At 38.0% G+C, this 19,732-nt stretch overlaps 1 protein-coding gene across 1 annotated transcript in view; it reads left to right on the forward strand.

Moving 5' to 3' along the window:
- Window positions 1-16,932, forward strand: part of FKTN (fukutin) — a 69,828-nt gene extending 52,896 nt beyond the window's left edge. Inside the window, exons 12-13 of the mRNA XM_011948251.1 lie at window positions 11,904-12,001; window positions 16,910-16,932. Of these exons, the coding sequence (XP_011803641.1) occupies window positions 11,904-12,001; window positions 16,910-16,932 (121 nt within the window). The remainder of the gene's footprint in view (window positions 1-11,903; window positions 12,002-16,909) is intronic.
- Window positions 16,933-19,732: the final 2,800 nt, after the last annotated feature.

Below are 19,732 nucleotides of genomic sequence, written 5' to 3' on the forward strand. Positions count from 1 at the left end.
AGGCTTGAGCCACCGCGCCCGGCCAAAAAGTGTTTTTAATGTAGTTCAGTTTATCTATTATGGCTAGTAGTATCATGTCCTGTTTAAGAAATCTTTCCCTATCTCAAGATAATGAAGCTATTCCTCTTATAAAACTACCTTCTAGAAACTTTATTGTTCTATATGTAATATGAAGTAAAGATCAACTTTAGACTCTATACTTTATTTGGATTCACTGGCTTTTCTACTAATGTGCTTTTTCTGTTCTAAGATCTAATCCAGGATACCACATTGCATTTAGACACTCTACCTTTTGAAAGTTTTTTTTGGTCCAAGATTTTAAGCTTGTCACTGATAATACTAGATTACCATACACCATCGCATGTCCTAGTTCTACTCATTCAAGGGCCTTGTGTTGCTCTCTGTTTGAACTAGCTTCTTGGTACCTCTATCTGGAAATAATCTTCTCTTCCTCTGCATTTCTATAGATTTTCTTTTTCTTTATCTCTCTCATGCTTTATTGGAGTACTTTTGCTAATTTGTCTGTCTTTTCTACGTGATAGATAAAATCAGGCCTGGTACATGTTTGGCTAAGTGAGACCTGAGCCCTACATGAAACTAAGTCAGATCCTCTAAGTGTAGTCTACACTGTTTTGTTTTTGTTTTTGTTTTTGTTTTTGAGACGGAGTCTCGCTCTCTCGCCCAGTCTGGAGTGCAGTGGCCGGACCTCAGCTCACTGCAAGCTCCGCCTCCTGGGTTTACGCCATTCTCCTGCCTCAGCCTCCCGAGTAGCTGGGACTACAGGCGCCCGCCACCTCGCCCGGCTTGTTTTTTTGTATTTTTTAGTAGAGACGGGGTTTCACTGTGTTAGCCAGGATGGTCTCGATCTCCTGACCTCGTGATCCGCCCGTCTCGGCCTCCCAAAGTGCTGGGATTACAGGCTTGAGCCACCGCGCCCAGCCGTCTACACTGTTTTGTTAAGATGATGGGGTGACACTAGGTTGATGACTTGATCCAACCTAACACCGTTGGAGAATTAAAACCATAAAGTTAAGTTAGGCTAGTCGTTTTCAATCATTCTGCTTCACAAGAAGTTAAAGACTAGAGGTAGTTGTTGAATCCTCATTCATTGTCTGTCTCAGCTTCACAGATTGATACTGTGCTCCTACAGTTGTAACTCCAAGAAACACATTTGTCTTTTTAGTACTTACAGCTGTGAAGCTAAAGGCAAATTTGAATAATTTCTTTAAATGAGTGTATTTAAAACATTGACTTTTCTAAGAATGATCTCATATTTTCTGCTCTGTTTGTGCCTTTATATTTTACAACATACAGATTATGTCTTAGGTCTCCTTAATTATACCTCCAAACCTCTAGTAAGTAGCAGGTGCAAAATTGAGGAATTGAGGAAAGAACTTTGAATGCATGTTATATGAGAATTGTATACGTATACAATATGTAGAAGTGGCAGTTATTTATATAGCAAGCTTTGTTTATTTTTAATTAGAGAAGATTGCCTCCAGATGAATAAACAGCAAATCTTTCATTTATGTGAAGTAAATTATATTTTTTAAAACTGTCATATAGTTTGCTGTTTGAACATAATTCTATAAGATATTATATAGGTTAGTATTCTAAGAGAAATAAAAGCATGTTTTCAGTAAAAGACTTGTACAACAAATGTTTATAGCAGTCTCACTCGTACTAGCAAGAAATGGAAGCAACCCAAATGCCCATCTTCTGGTGACTAGTTATAAAATTATGATACATTCAAACAATGGACTAGCACTGAGCAATGAATAGCAATGAAATACTGATAAATGCAGTAACATGGATGAATTTCTAAAACATGATGCTAAGTGAAAGAAGTCAGATAGGAAGAGTATATACTATGTATTAGCTGTTATTTGAAATTGCACAGGAAAAACCAATCAAGAGTGTAGTAAGATTAGTGGTTGCCTAGGGCCAGGGTGGGTTGATTGCTTGACTGCCAAGGGGTACAGGGAACTTTGGACGGGGGCTTGGTAGAAATGTTCTATATCTTGATTATTGTGGTTACACAGGTATACACATTTGTCAAAACTCATCACTTAAGATGGATGTATTTCATTATAGTTAAGTTATACCTCAAAAGCAGTTACCTCAAAAGAAGTTACCTTAAAAGTTTAAGACTGGCCTGTAATCCCAGCACTTTGGGAGGCCGAGATGGGCGGATCACGAGGTCAGGAGATCGAGACCATCCTGGCTAACACAGTGAAACCCCATCTCTACTAAAAAATACAAAAAACTAGCCGGGCGAGGTGGCGGGCGCCTGTAGTCCCAACTACTTGGGAGGCTGAGGCAGGAGAATGGCATGAACCCGGGAGGCGGAGCTTGCAGTGAGCTGAGATCCGGCCATTGCACTCCAGCCTGCGTGACAGAGCGAGACTCCGTCTCAAAAAAAAAAAAAAAAAAGTTTAAGACTGGGCACAGTAATCCATCAGCATTTGGGGAAGACCTGGTGAGAGGATCACTTGAGCCCAGGAGTTCAAGATAAACCTGGGCAACATAGGGAGACTCCATCTCTACAAATAAAGTAAAAACTAAACTTAAAAAAGGTTAAAACGATAAAAAACGGTTTGTGACTTAGAAGACTGATGCTAAGAGAAAAAAGGTCTGAGATCACATGTTGAAACTGAGGGATATATGCGACCAAAAGCAATGAATTTGATCAGGGCAGACCTAATTGCAATGATAAACTTTGAGACTTTCACATATGATTAAACAAATTGGGTAATCTGATAGTAAAAAAGCCTTTTGTATTAAGTATGAAAATTGAAATTATAATTTAATTCTTTTAAAAATTATCCATTATATACAAGACCAGCTTGGCCAACATTGTGAAACCCCATCTCTAATCTAAGTACAAAAATTAACCAGGGATGGTGGCACATTCCTATAAAAACTGTCTGAAGGAAAGCAAGCACAACTGGAGTCTAACTGGTTGTTGAAGCGCTATAGATCTAGTTTTGGGAAGTTATGCAGTTATCTAGAGTTATAGAGTTTTTGGAAGTTACGTAATTATGTCCCAAGGCTTTGTCCTCGGGCATTGAGGAAAACTTTAGTACTTGTTTTATATTGATAGTTTTTAATGTAGTCATTATGTATATATATTCAGGTATTAAATTATATCAGTCCTTACAGGGTTTAATTTGTCTACTCCTTCTCCTTGATAAAATAAATGTTTTCTTGTTTCTCCTGTGGCACAGATGAGTACTAGTTTGTCACTGGGGCAGTGGTCTTATGGGGATTGCATAGTAAAGTTAATAATAGGATAAATGGAATCACTCAATGTACAGTCGAAGTCAGTAGGAACATGAGGTTTAAGAGGTAGAATTTTACTTTATAAAACATGTATATTCCTTACTCCCCATATATAATATGTTAAAAGTTTAGGACGGGGGTGGAGAATGGGGTTAATGAAGATCTCAGAGAGACTGTAACCCAGCATAGGCTTTGAAAAGTGTGTTAGTAATTCCTCACACTCCTTTTGCTTTTGTTAACTATGGTGGGATTGTGCCAAGTTTAGTAAAAGAGGTGGTTAAAGAAAATACTGGGCAGCATACTGTAACCTTGGTTTTCAGGAGTTGAGTCTGATTCTTAGATGACTATTTAAGGGCAGCATTGGTGGTAATGACTTGTAATTAATATGACACAGTCATTTTCCCTTTGCCACACTTCCTTTGCTCCAAACACAAAGCACTGATGAATATATCTAAAAGACAGAGATGAGCTAAAAAAAAAATAGAGTAAATGATGAAAAGCAATATTTAAAGATAATTTACAAATTAAAGACTGACAAGGAGGATAAATAATAAATCCAAGATACTTCTTAAGAAAACCAATATCAAAACAAAAATTTTACAGAATACCAGAAAAAATGGGTTGCTCACAAATGAGTAGCAAGTATACCTTAGCAACAATAGAAGTCAGAAGATAATGCAATAACATCTTCCAAAAGCTGAGGAGAAATATTTGTCAACTTAGAATGTTATGTGTAATTAAAACTAACATTCAAGAATGACATCAACGTAGAGACATTTACATTTATAGAAAGACTAAAAGTTTATGCCTTACAGATCTACACTTAGAGACATATGAAAGAACCCAGAAGGAAGACATGATATATATAAAACGATGGTGAACAGAAAAATTCATTAAAAGGTCAGTGAATTTGTTAACCATTGCCTTAAAAAATAATGGCAATTATTATATTAAAAAGAGAAAGGAAGCCAGGCACAGAAAGACAAACATATTCTCACTTATATGTGGGATCTAAAAGCAATTTGAACTCAATGCATATAGTGAGTAGAAGGATGAGGCTGGGCACAGTGGCCCATACCTGTAATCCCACCACTTTAGAAGACCAAGGTGGCCGGATCACTTGAGGCCAGGAATTCAAGACCAGCTTGGCCAACATTGTGAAACCCCATCTCTAATCTAAGTACAAAAATTAACCAGGGATGGTGGCACATGCCTGTAATCCCAGCTACTTGGGAGGCTGAGGCATGAGAATCACTTGAACCCGGGAGTCAGAGGTTGCAGTGAGCTGAGATCACACCACCGCACTCCAGCCTGAGCAACAGGCACAAGACTCTGTCCCCCCGCCCCCCCCAAAAAAGGGGGAGTCACGGTGGCTCACGCCTGTGATCCCAGCACTTTGGGAAGCCGAAGCGGGCAGATCACCTGAGGTCAGGAGTTCAAGACCAGCCTGGCCAACATGGCGAAACCCCGTCTCTACTAAAAATAAATAAAAAATTAGCCAGGTGTGGTGGCACACACTTGTAGTCCCAGCTACTCGGGAGGCTGAGGCAGGAGAATTGCTTGAACCTGGGAGGCGGAAATTGCAGTGAGCTGAGATCCAACACTGCACTCCAGTCTAGGCAACAGGGTGACACTCCGTCTCAAAAGAGAGAGAGAGAGTAGAAGGATGGTTACCAGAGGCTGAGAAGGGGTCTGGGGTGAAGGTGGGGATGGTTGATGGGTGCAAAAAGAAAATAGTTATAAAGAATGAATAAGATTGACTATTTGATAGGACAAAAGGGTGACTATAGTTATAATAACTTATTTGTATATTTTAAAATGACTAAAAGAATATAATTGATTGTAACACAAAGGATAAATGCTTGAGAGGATGGACGCCCCATTCTCCATGATGTGATTATTATGCATTGCATGCCTGTATCAAAACAGTTCATATATTCCATAAATATATACACTTACTATGTACCTGCAAAAATTAGAAATCAAAAAAAGAGAAAGGTCAGAAAACTCTTAACATAATAAGCTGGGGAAGAGATGATATATCAGTGTTTAAGGAGTAAAGTATACTCAGTTTCATGTTTAGAAAGTGGGTAGAGATTCTGCAAAAATTTACTTTTTAATAGAGAATGTTATAGTGAAGTAATTATGGTTTAGAATAAACAGTCATTAGGATAGAAATATTACTTAAAACTTCCAAACAAACAGAACAAAAGGGAATATATAAACTTTATCAATCCAAGTGAATGTTTCAGATGTGGAGGAGGGGGTCAAAGAAAAAGAATGGTAAATTGAAACTGTGAAAATAATCATACTATGTTGACAGTAGTCAACACTGTTAACAGTACTTACTATGTCTTAAACACTGTTCCGGGCACTTTACATTTATTTATTCATTCTGTACTAACATCTTTCTGAGGTGTAGGTACTATTATTATCCTCATTTTATAAATGACAAAATTAAGGCTAAAAAAGATTGATGAGGTCATACAATTAATAATTGATGAAGCCAGGACTTGAGCCCAGGCAGGCTAACTCTAGAGTTCAAAATAAGTTCAATAGATAGTTTATCACAGTAAATATAAATAAATACATAAATAGATTAACCTAACCTATAAAACGACAAAGATTATCAAATGAGAAAGCAAAATTTAGGTATATAATGCTTGCCAGAGGCACATTCCAAGCAAAGTCACACGGAAAGGTTGAAAATAGGTGCCGCAAAGCACCGTGGCACACATATACCTGTGTTCGAAACCTGCACATCCTGCACATGTACCCCAGAACTGGGGGGCAGGGTGGGAAGTGGGGGGACCAAAAAAAAGAGAAGTTGAATTCCAGGTGGATCCCATTCCTTTAAAAGGTCACCACCACTCGACTACCAAGCTGAGCTCTAAAACTGGTATTATAATAGTATCAGATAGAATAGAATTTTAGAGGGGAAACATTAAAAGATTAGAAGGCTCGTTACAGAATCTCTCAAAGAAATAGTCTACCAAGAATAAATAATATTTGTGAGTTTACATGACTAACAATATGGCCTTTAAAAATACAAATTAAAAAACTGATGAAATTCTAATGAACATTTGACATGTCCACAACTGCGGTGGGAGATTCTTATATGCTTTTATTTTTTAAACTGCCAAAGACCAGGCATAGTGGCTCATGCCTGTCATCCTAGCACGTTGGGAAGCCGAGGTGGGAGGGTTACTTGAAACCAGAAGTTTGGTACTAGCCTGGGCAACATAGTAAGACCTCATTTCTACAGAAAACATTTTTTTTTAAATTAGCTGGGCATTGCAGCATGCACCTGTAGTCCCAGCTACTCAGGATGCTGAAGTGGGAGGTTCACTTGAGCCTAGGAGCTTGAAGTTATAATGAACTATAATTGCACACTGTACTTCAGCCTGGCTGACAGAGCAAAACCCTGTCTCAAAATAAAACTGCTGATTTAAACAAAGAAGAAATTAGTAAAAATATTGAAGATTTGAACAAAATTAACAGGCTTGATCTATTTGACATATATAAAGTCTTCATCCAGTAAGTGGTGAATAGATTTTCTTATCAGCTATAAACAGAGCATTTACAAAAGTTGATTATATGCTAGATCATAAAGGCAATTTTAAGAAGTTTCAAAGCCTTAATAAGATTTTTCTTGTGTATGTATAATTCTCCATATTAATGGATTAAAGGGAAAAAAAACTACATGGTTATTTCAGTAGATAGCGTTTATGACCACAATGGAATTAAATTAGAAATTGGCAATTAAGGCCGGGCGCGGTGGCTCAAGCCTGTAATCCCAGCACTTTGGGAGGCCGAGACGGGCGGATCATGAGGTCAGGAGATCGAGACCATCCTGGCTAACACGGTGAAACCCCGTCTCTACTAAAAAATACAAAAAACTAGCCGGGCGAGGTGGCGGGCGCCTGTAGTCCCAGCTACTTGGGAGGCTGAGGCAGGAGAATGGTGTAAACCTGGGAGGCGGAGCTTGCAGTGAGCTGAGATCCGGCCACTGCACTCCAGCCCGGGCAACAGAGCAAGACTTCGTCTCAAAAAAAAAAAAAAAAAAAAAAGAAATTGGCAATTAAAAGACATCTTTAAAATGTGTGAAAACTTTAAAACATCCTCCTTAATAACTCGTGAATTAAAAAGGAAATCATAATCGAAATTATAAATATTTAGTTCTTAAAGATGATGGATGTACTACATGTTAAAAATTATAGGCTGAGGCCGGGCATGGTGGCTCATGCCTGTAATCCCAGCGCTTTGAGGGGCAAAGGTGGGCAAATCACAAGGCCAGGAGTCTAAGACCAGCCTAGCTAACATGGCAAAACCCCATCTCTACTAAAAATAAAAAAATCAGCAGGGTGTGATGGCACGTACCTGTAATCCCAGCTACTCGGGAGGCTGAGGCACGAGAATGACTCAAGCCTGGGAAGCAGAGGTTGCAGTGAGCCGAGATTGAGCCATTACACTCCAGCCTGGGTGACAGAGGGAAACTCTCTCAAAAATAAAAAACAAAACATTATAGGCTCTAGTTTAGGGGTAGAAATAAGTGTATTGCCTTAAAAACGTTAAGTATGAACAAGTAGATTTAAAAACAAGCATTCAGATGAAATAAAAGGACAACAGAGTCAACTTAAGGAAAGTGAAGGAAGGAAGCCAAGAAAAGAAATTAATGAAATAGAAAATAAACATTATCAAAGACCAACAAATCCAAATGCTGACTTTTAAAAAATTAATTTAAAGACTAGTAAAATAGCAAGATTGATTAAGAAATAAAAATCTAGGATGGTTGCTTTAGTTTATACTTAGCTGTATTGTATTAACTCTCTCAAAACAAAATGCAATAGATAAGTAGGTCAATAAATGTGATCATTAGTTAAAATGTGAAAATGATAAAATTTTCTAGAAAAATAAATACCAAAATCAACTCAAAAAGATCTAGATAACCTATACTCATTCAAGAAATTGAATTAGTAATCAGAAATCCTCCTTTCTCCCTCTTTTCCGTACCAGAGGATACTAAAACCTAGAAAGTTTGCTGTGAAGTTTTACTGTGCCTTCACAGAGCAGATTATCCCTATATTGTACAGCTTATTTCAGGCAATAGAAAAAGAAAAAACTAAGTAACTATTTTATGAGAGTGATAGCAAAAGTGGACATGGACAATACCAAAAAAAATTTTTAAGGGAAATTACTGTCTCAATGAATACAGTGAAAAAACACTAAATGAATAGAATTTTGTAGTGTGTACATACTAGTGTAATTCTCTGTGTTATAGATTAAAGGGACAACAACACTACGATTGTTTTAATAGGTGACATTAAAAGTTTTTGATAAATTTTATAATTAACCCAAAGGAGAGAGACCTTTTAGCAAATTTGGATTAAAAAGAATCTGAGCTGGGCATGGTGGCTCACATCTGTAATCTCAACATTTAGGGAGGCTGAGGCCGGTGGATCACTTGAGGTCAGGAGGTCGAGACCAGACTGGCCAACATGATAATACCCTGACTCTACTAAAAACAGAAAAATTAGCCAGGTGTGGTGGTGCGCACCTGTACTCCCAGCTACTCCGGAGGCTGAGGCAGGAGAATTGCTTGAACCCGAGAGGTGGAGGTTGCAGTGAGCTGAGGTCGCACCACTGCACTCCAGCCTGGGTAACAAAGCGAGACTTGGTCTCAAAAAAAAAAAAAAAGGAATCTGAAATTTCTTTAACCTAATAAAGAGAATATAACAAAAACTTAGAGTGAGCAATCATGTTTAATGATAAAACTTTAGAAGCCTTTCCATTAAAATCAGAAAAATGTTAGGAATGTGTGCTAGCCCTGCTTCTATTAAACAATATACTAGAGGGCTTAGGCACTGGAATAATATGAGAAGAAATTAAAAGTTAAAAGAAGAGAAAAAACTGGTAGTGAGAATAAACCATTTATGTTTTGCAGGAAATTCTTATCAAGAAATGGCTCTACTGCCCCAACTCTGGAGTTAATGTAAAACTTAAGTTCAAAAAAGTCAGGTTCAGTTATAGTTGATGTTGTCTCTATCTCTCTGAGCCTAGTAATAATAAAACACTGTTGGTTCTGGGATGGTGGAAGAACTTCGTTTTCATTTAGCAGTTATGTCCATAGGTTGTACTTAAACTGATTGCAATTAAACTGATGAAATTATCCAACTACCACCAAGTAGTTGTATAGATTTTAAGGATATCTGTGAGGGAAAAAAATGGTCTATTCTAACTATTTAACTACTGTTTTATGTAAAAATAATATGAAATAAAAGTGGTATGAAATAGAAAATGGATGGAGGGATTTTTTTTTTGTGGTAATAAGATCTCTTAAACTTACATTCTGATTTAGGGTTGCCTTAGTCTGCATTTAAACCTGTTTACATGTTGGATCCAATCCCAGGGCCTTAAAGTACAAACCATTTAGCTGAACTTAATCTTAGCTTTAAAAGTCGAGGTAACATTGCAGACCCATGGTGTATTTTAGTCTTAGTCATTATTTACTGGTAGCCTGGACAGGGTGCATGGCATGTGCTGTTTTGTGTCATTCACCCCCCTTCACTTCCTCTTCACAATCCTGTTTTATAATCAGTTTTTACATTTTATTGTTTACTTATCTTTCCTCTTCTCCTAGGAAGCTGGGATTTTCTTTCTGCTCAATGGATTGAAAAATAATTGGGGAAAAGAAAACCACAAAGAGTTTAGAGAGGTTTCAGTTTTAAGTACAAAAATTAACATTTGAGTTAAATTGTCTTTGAATTATTTTCACGTTGTTTATATATTTAAAATGTTTTGGCTTTGCTCATAAATTCTTCATTGTTCAAAACATTGCTTTTGTAAAATTTGTAGTATTCCCTTTCACCTTATCTATCCTGTATCTATTATTATATTTCCCTCTTTCAGCTCTTTGATGAGACTACAAAGAATAATACTTAGAGAAGTTTCCTGGCCTGTATTACAAGATAGAACATGGTTTCTGCCTCAATTCAACTTCAGTGTGTCAACTTGATAGGATAAGACAGGCAGACATTCTGCTAACCAGCATCTGATTAGAGAGGGTGGAGGCTGGTGATGGATTGTTATGTGTGATGACAAAATAAGCAATTCCGTGAACATGAGTGTGCAGAGTAAAATTGGGACCAGCAGATGGTGGGGCTAAGCTGTATCTTACTTCTCAGCTATGAGATTTTCTGTGGCTGCCTTTTCACAGTAGCCAGCTGGAATTGTCCATTAACTGGGTTTGAGTAAAAGGGAGTTGTTGCTTTCTTTAGAATTTGTTCAGCCTCTCCTTTTCATGTATGGCTTTATGTTCATTTGGTGGTAAAACAAGATAATCAAAGGCAGAATATATCAGAACTGACCTTTTCTTGGAGAACATCCCAGTTAGATCCCATTTCCACAATATGATTACACTTTGAAATCTGGCTTTTCCCTGTTCTTTCTTTAATCCTCTGATATTTTAAATTCCTGTAATCTCTGCTATTGCCACTTTAAACCTCATGACTGAAAGTTCTTCCCACATTGAAATATTTCTTAGAAAAAAAAATGCAGAATATAGAGTAGAGCTATAATATAAACTTAAACAGACCTGCTAGTTTTAGCTTTCTTTTCTAGGATACATAATTTAGTTTACTTGATCCAAAGTACCTTTCAGAAACATGTTTTGGTTTAATTTGTTTTGTATTTTTTTCTTTTTTTTGAGACAGGGTCTCACTTTGTCACCCAGGCTGGAGTGCGGTGGTGTGATCTCGGCTCACTGCAACCTCCACCTCCAGGGTTCAAGTGATTCTCCTGCGTCAGCCTCCTGAGTAGCTGGGACAACAGAAGTGCGCCACCACACCCAGCTAATTTCTTTGTATTTTTAGTAGAGATGGGGTTTCGTCATGTTGGCCGGCTGGTCTCGAGCTTCTGGCCTCAAGTGATCCACCCGCCTCAGCCTCCCAAAGAGCTGGGATTACAGGCAGGAGCCACCACTCCCGGCCTGGTTTAATTTCTGAAAATTACCTACTAATTGTCTTAGTCCTGCAATAAATATAGTTAAAATCATTATAAGTAGTATTCTTTGGGCTGGTTTAAAGACGTTCTTTAGCATTTGAGATGAAAGGCAGAAACCACAGGTAGGATCATGTAAGCTATGGAACCAAAGGAGAAGCCTGGAAATGCAGCTTGGAGTCCTGCTTACTCCGTATCCTTGGGAAATCCAGATTGTGAAAGAAAAGAAAATGATCATTTCATCCACCTTTTGACAAATTTTTGCTTTGATACTTCTTTCCTCTACAGTTCCAACAGAAAGCCCAAGGCTAACTTTGATTGCCTGCCTTGGATACGTTCCCATCCGTGCCTCAATCATTAACTTACTGGCCTGAGTCTTTTTTACCGATCTCTGGAGCTCAGTGATAGGGTCAGCCTCTCCTCAATCCTATGGACTTGGAACAAGGAAGGAAAATTGGAGAAGACGAAAGAGATTCTGGACAGTCAAAAACAATTAAATAGCCACTCTATTCCCAAAGCTGTTTGATGGGAGAGCACTGTCCTTCAGCCAATAATGCACTAGCAGCTAGATTCCTTAGCTAGACCTTCCACTGTTGAAGCCTAATCCCTCCGTTTTGCTGCAGGTACCTGTTTCCCAAGTTTACATTGTGCTGGACTGAGTTTGTAGACATGAAGGTCCATGTGCCCTGTGAAACCCTCGAATACATTGAAGCCAACTATGGTAAGACCTGGAAGATTCCTGTAAAGATGTGGGACTGGAAGCGCTCTCCTCCCAATGTGCAACCCAATGGAATCTGGCCTATTTCTGAGTGGGATGAGGTTATCCAGTTATACTGAGATAATAGGTTGAAATGGGAGAATTCCTCTCTTGGAAAAAAAGGTAGATAAGTGTTTAAAAAGATACATGTCTGTTTGTCAAACGTAAGTGGGAACCAAAGAAAAAAGTGACAAGTTTGAAGACACGGAAAGGGTCCTAACTCCAGAGCCATCTGATTTAATTCTCTCATTTAGCACTGAGGAATTTTCATGTGCCACATACAATGCTGGGTTACAGTGGAGAAGCCTAGATGAATGAGACAAATACCTGCTTCTTTTATTCCTCCCTTTGGTAAACAACTCACTTTTTCCTCTGAGGGTACCCTCCCCCACCCTTTGAAGAGTTCAAGTTCTGTAAAGGTTTTAAAAATGTTAACTAATGTTTGCACTGGAGGATGAGCTCACCAGGCAAAGCAAAGGATGGATATACTAGTCAAAAAGAATAACCTATTCCTGTTCTGGGCATTTAAACTGGTATGTTAGTGCTACTTTTAAGATTGTGGAGTCTGAGTTAATACTCAAGTGATCAGACTTTGAGTGGCATCAAGAAAAGATGATATCAGGTTCATTTTTCAACTAATCTTATGTGGAATTGAATTAGAGAACAAGGCATTACTCTTTTAGGGAAAGTGAGAGCTTATTTATATCAGAGCTTTTATTACTTGTCAGGATAAGTAAATTTCTATACCTGTACTGCTTTCATATTTGAAGTGAGAAGAAAGTTTATGCTTGTGTAATGCTTAAATTTCGATCCATTGTGAGAATATTTTCACTGACATCTGATGGCACTTGTTGACAAATCATTCAAGTGAGACCATGCTACTAGATATGATTTTGAAAGAGTCCATGATTTCACAAAACTCATTTTTATTTTATTCTCAGTCACTCTGTTAGGTAAAAATATGAGAAATTCATGTACATTTTATATTTTCTGAATTTATAATCCTTGCACTCCCAATTTTAATGACAATAAAATATTAATAGAATTGTTTTAATGTACTCTAATTTTTAAAACATACTCTTTATTATCTTCAGTCATCAATTATAGCTTCATTAATTTTTGGTCTATATACCAATTTAAGTGGCATGTAAACCTACCTGTTTCTTCTCCTCTTCCTGTATATCGATCTCCAAAATGGAAGCTAAATGGTGGACTTGGCAACTATTCACCCTACCTCAGATCATAGAATTTGTAAAGTTTGTGTTCATCCCTGGTTTTCCAGTTTGTTGAATGTCGATGGGGCAAGAACTCAGACTTCTACTTTATCAAGTACCACACACTCTAGAACCCTTCAGTTTCCTTTTCCCCTCAAGATGTCTGAGTCAGATGGGATACTGTTTACCCCATCTCTTCACCAGTCACTTGAATGATATATTCTAAGTGAGAGGTAAAGGAAAATGTAGGCACAATAAACACTGCTATTTTTCTCTTTGTCTGGGAAAGGAAGCTGAATCTTGTATCTTATCTATGCTATTTAGGACTACTTCCTGGAGCTTGGCAGATTTTCCTCTGAAACCAGAGAACAATAGGAGTCTCAAAAATGGAAACCTGAACATCTGAGGGAATGGGCTGATAGACTTTCCCAAAAACAAATTAGGGAAAGTAACTTACAACCACCCCATTCCAAATTTTTAAAGCAACATGAAAACCTTCTTTGATAAATGATAACCAATAGTCTTCCTGACTTAAGTTGCATTCTCAGTGCAGAATTATTGGGTTTTTCTTAAATAACATGAGCAGGTTTCTGGGGACCTTTAAGATTATCAGCGGACTCATCCCGAAATGGCACATCATCATCATCATCATCAATTTTCTCTTTGCTGGAAAATCAGCCCATAGAGTGCATTCCCAAATTCTAAATAGCTGACCCTACATTCATTTTTCATGCTCAAACATAATATAACAAATAATAACAGTATTTTTGGGCAAAATCCACCCTATTTGATGAGGACCATTTGCTTGTGCTCAGTATCTAGAAATGCATACACTCCACATTTCTACCCATTTCAAATTGGGACTCCCATTCTTTGCCAGAAGATCTTACCCATCCATTTACAGATTAATCTTTTATCCTTTCCTGGAGTACAAAGTCTTAGAGTGTCTGAAATCTAAGACATCTTGGCCCCATTGACACAGGGTCTGTATTCTTCCCTACCTAGACCGCTGGCTGCTCAAATAGTTGTCTTCTGGTTTCACAGGCTTCAGCTCATGGATTCCGCCCTAACTTTGGGTAACAAAAGCCTTCCCCTAGAATGTGAAGGCCGGACTGACGTCTGATTTTGATTCATCCATACTTCATCTTATGTTTTTTAACAGTTGGATTCTGCTAAGTGTCCAGAGACCTTGGGTTAAGTATATCCATCTTCAGTACCTTGTTGGATCACTTTTCTTTCCTCACTTGAGTATTCTAGCAGTCATTCTCCTAATCTGACCACTTTCAGGTTTAGTTTACCTGGCTTACTGGGGAAGCTGACAACTTGTTGGTAGTTAGGCACCCATGGATGTCTCCAGAGACATCCCGAGAGGCGAGATTCCTCTTAATTGACAACCAGGACAACCAGGTAGTCACCCAGTCCCTCTCTGAGCAGGGAGCACTTTTCCTTCTCTCCTCTGCTGCAGCTACTGATATCTGGCCCCTGGAATAAAACCATAGTTCCTAAAATTGAGCTTCCCTAAGAGTAGCTGCTTGGTGGGACATCTGATTTTTTTGATTCCCTAGCTGCAAAACCTGAAATATGACCACTAGGTGACAGAATGTTTGCCAGTATCCCCACAAAACAAGTTAAAACTTAAGTGAAAGTAATTCTGCTTTTGAATCTTTAAAGAGACCATATGTAATATTCATTTTAAACCCTCTTATTTTATAACTAAATAAATAATGGCAGAAAGGAATGATCTAGACAAGAACAGCTGAGGCTAAAACCCAAGACTGCCATGACTTCTAGTCCAATGTCTGTTTTGCATCACAACACAGTATCTTTAACAGTGCTTGAGATGCTTAACAGAGAAGCCATCCAGTGCTTCACTGAGTCCAAGTCTTAGGGTATTTCTGCCACTTAGTATCTTTTTGTTCAGATTGAGAGCCTAAGGCGACAGAGAGGTCAAGGGGAAGTATTTTCTTGTTCAGAATTCTTAGGCAACCTTCATACCTTTATCTGGAAAATGCCTTCTCTCCAGACAATAAGATAGTTCACATCTGGAGACATCAGCCTTTGGTACCTAATTCTCTAAGCTCAAGATGCATCCCATTGCCACTTTACCATTCTGTTTCCCAAAGGAAGCATCAGCACCAACCTGCTAAATGCCTGTGTTTGAAGAGTCTCTCCCCTTCCTACAGTGACCTTTCATGAGGCCCTTTCCTTCCTAAGGGACCTTTACCTGGTAGTAGTGGTCTCATTCACAAAAAAGAGTAACATATATAACTGGAGTACTTTGCAGTTTTCAGGATTTTTTTAATCTGCTTGGCTGGAAAGGAGACTAGAGTATCTAGTTTTTAGTATAAACTACTTTTAATTATATTGATACTCTGATAAATGCAAGTAGTTAAGAATAGATTGTACTCATTCCTTTTTAAATTTGTGACGTCAAACCATTGTTTTTATTCTTACACAACTACAGTACTTCAGATGGCACGTAGATAGGCAGGATATTACATAGGTAAGCAGGAATTTATACATTGGGTACCAGAGCTAAATCTGGAAAACACATTTGGAATGAGCTTCCACACTTCAGTCTAAAATCTCACCCAAACTTATGGCTACACATTTTTCTGTTTCCCCCTGGTTTCACCTTCTGGAAAGTGAACAGTTTTTTAAATCCTAAATGTTATAAATCCTTAGGAGAAATATTCCCTCAAAACCTAGTCAGAGAAAGTGCCACATTCCTACCTTCTAACAGGTAATTATTAGTTGTAACAGCTTTAATGCATGGAAAAACTTCAGTTACCAACCAGTCAAGAGACTTTCTCAAGAAAAGTCCCAGCAACTATCCCTCTTTCCTCCTTGTCTTACATCATCATTAAGACCTGGGCTAGATCACCTATAACATCTCACTTAGGGAAGGCAATGTGTTGCCATAAAAAGACCACAAGCTTTTGAGTGAGGCCTGAATTTGAATTTCAGCTTAATATGGTGGGGGCCCTTTCAGTCTCAGCTTCCACATTAGTGAACTGGGGAAATGATACATACTTCTAAGGGTTTTTAGGGGGATTAAATGAAGTATACAGTTCTTAGCCTCAGGCCTAGGATTAAGTAAGTACTCAAGAAACATGCAGTTTTTCTACTTCCATGTTTCTTTTCTAATCTTCAAATGGAATTATAGAAACCGTGGGTCAGAACACATTGCTTTACTCAAAAGGTTGCAAGACTGAATTTGCTTAAGAAAAAAAAAATGCTATCAAGTCATTAAAAATTAAATTGTATGGTTTATGAATTCAGAGACATTACCAAATTGCCTCCTTCTCTCAATAGAACTTGTATTTTCATTTTCTCGGTTAAGCATTTGTCTCCTAATCTTATCCCATATGCTATCTAGTTTGCTGGTCCTAAGCAGTTCACTGTACTTCCCTAGATTTGGTGCCTACTCTCCCCTGGACTTCTTTTTCAATATTCTAGCCTTTCCTAGATGTAAATCTTTACCTCCTTGTTAGTGAAGTTAGATATAAGCCATGATTTGGAAAGGGAAGAAATCTGGAATACTTAGTTTCATTTAATTGTCTATGCTGGTGAATGCCTCTGTCATTGTTAATAAAGGAGAATTGAAAATACTCATTTCTACTTTCTGCCCCCAAATTTGTGTTTCTGTCTCAACTAGGCAAGAATCAGCAGGGTGCATGATGCCATTTTAAGCTGCTTCACATCAGACTGAAATCCTAATTATAGTTTATAAGTGAAACAGACTAATTCAATAGTGATTCCTTTTGTATAGGTCCTGTGCTTAAAGGAGGCAAGTATAAATTTTCTAACAAGAAATCCCTGCCTCTGTTGGGTGCAATGGCTCATGTCTGTAATACCAGCAGTTTGAGAGGCCAAGGCGGGTGGATCACTTGAGGCCAGGAGTTCAAGACCAGCCTGGCCAACATAGCAAAACCCCGTCTCCTTTAAAAATACAAAAAACTTAGCTAGGCCTGGTGGCATGCGCCTATAGTCCCAGCTACTCAGGAGGCCGAGGCAGGAGTATCACTTGAACCCAGGAGGCAGAGTCTGCAGTGAGCCAAGATCGCACCATTGTGCTGCAGCCTGGGGTGACAGAGCGAGACTCTTGTCTCAAAAAAGGAAAAAAAAAAAAAAGGAAAGAATAAATCTCTGCTTCTGCTTCTGCTTCAGCACTATCAAAACTTCTACCCTAGAATGCCCCCTGGCACCTTCTAACCCAACCCAATACAGAGATTATGTAGGAACCCATTAACAAGCTGCTACATAATTATAAGCAGCTCTCACAGTAAGGTTGGAAGAGAGTATGAGGAAAATTAGAAGTACTGTATTTTTGCTATTAGAAATGAAATATTATTTCATGCACCTTTGAAAAAAATAACAGGGTTTTACGGCCTTCTGATGATTCATTCAAAGCATGGGGAATAGTTCATATGTTTGTTAAATGAAAATCTTATGTAGCTATTTGTGTGTCCCTCCCACTTCATAACTACAAAAACATATATATGAATTTCTAAACAAAGTGATATTTTAAAGATGAATAGATTCAATGTGTACTTAGCAGTTTACTATTTGATTTTATCTTCAGGTACAGATAGTTTGTGGTACTACTTGAAAATACCTTTAATATTATTTTCATCAGAATTTGTAATATATAATCCAGTTTGGGATGATGAATAAAATTTTTCTAATCTCCTGAGATATCTTGTATTTATTTTTGAGACTTGCAGTAGAAATAACAGACACTAACATTCATAAACAATCTGGTAAAATAGTAATCCTGCCACCAGTACAGTATTTCTAAAATTCAACTCTGGGGACCCTAGTAGTCTGCACACATATACCTGGGTATCCAAAAGTTCTCAGAGATAAAACCTGCCAGCCAAAGACCACCAGGAACACACCTGTAATCAAACAAAGTTAGGTCTATTAGCTTGTCGTAGTAAGAGGAAACAGCCACCATGGGGAATCATAACATATTTCAGGGAGAAAGAACTAGAAAGGTCTTTTATAGGATTTCAGCTGATGTCAAAATTGTTAAAAGTAACTGTAGTGGAGTGGAAATAACACAGGACATGGAGTGAGAAGTTCTAGTTTGTCTGAATCCAACATTGCCATGACCAGTAGGATTCATTTCAGGTGTACATGGCTAGTTCAGCCTTAAAACAGTCAATGTAATGCACCATATCAACAAAGTAAAGAAAATCATATCAATAGACACAAAAAGAGTCTGACAAAATCTAACTCTCATTCATGAGAAAAACTCAGTAGTTAAGAATAGAAGAGAATTACCTCAATTTGAGGAAGAACATCTAAAAAACCCCAAAAAACCAAAAACCTGTATGTCTTAATAGCGAACAACTGAATGTTTTTCCTCTAAGATTAGGAACAAGGCAAGGATGTCTGCTTCACCACTCTTATTCAGCCTAATACTAGAAGTGCTAGTCACTGCAATAAGGCAAAAAAAAAAAAGTTAATAAATAAAAGACATGCAGATTGGAAAGAAAGAAATTTTTAAGACCTTTTTATTTGCAGACGACATGATTGTTTACATAGATAATACCAAGGAATGTATTTTAAAACAAGCAAACACCTGGAGCTAATAAGTGAGTTTTAGTGCAGTCACAGTATACAAGATCAAGACCAATACCCCCAAATCAATTGCATTTCTATATTCTAACAGCAAACATGAAAACAAAAACACAGTACTATTTAAAGTCACCCCGGAGAAAATGAAGTATTTAGGTATAAAAGTAACAAATCGTATACAAGATTTGTATGTTAAAATTGCTGATGAGGCCAGGCGTGGTGGCTCACGCCTGTAATCCCAGCACTTTAGGAGGCCAAGGCGGGCAGATCATGAGGTCAGGAGATCCAGGCTATCCTGGCTAACACGGTGAAACCCCGTCTCAACTAAAAATACAAAAAATTAGCCAGGCGTAGTGTGGGCGCCTGTAGTCCCAGCTACTCAGGAGGCTGAGGCAGGAGAATAGCGTGAAACCGGGAGGCAGAGCTTGCAGTGAGCCGAGATTGTGCCACTGCACTCCAGCTTGGGTGACAGAGCGAGACTCCGCCTCAAAAAAAAAAGAAAAATATATGTGGTAAGTTTCTTTCTCTAGAATATCTCAAGTAATCTTTATAAGGAAAAAGTAGCAGAAAGATTTGGCATCAGAAGACCTAAGTTCGTTCTTGCACTTCAATAGGTACCACATCTGATCTTATAAGGTAGATGTTATCACCCCTTGTTTTGCAGATGAGGAACCTGCAATTTAGAGGTAACACAGATCTTAAATCCTTGTTTTCTGACTTGAAATCCAGTGGCTACTCACTCTGCCAATTCTACTTAACTGTTGATCTGAAAAAAAAAAAATTTTGTTATTACTTAAAACCAGCCTCTTATACTGAAAGTGAGAAGGATCACTCTACCCAATATTAAAGTTTATTATATAGCTATAGTAATTGTTATGGGCTGAACTGTGTTTCC

Source organism: Colobus angolensis, unplaced genomic scaffold (genome assembly GCF_000951035.1).
Source record: "Colobus angolensis palliatus isolate OR3802 unplaced genomic scaffold, Cang.pa_1.0 Scaffold276, whole genome shotgun sequence".
In the NCBI taxonomy this organism is placed as follows: domain Eukaryota; kingdom Metazoa; phylum Chordata; class Mammalia; order Primates; family Cercopithecidae; genus Colobus; species Colobus angolensis.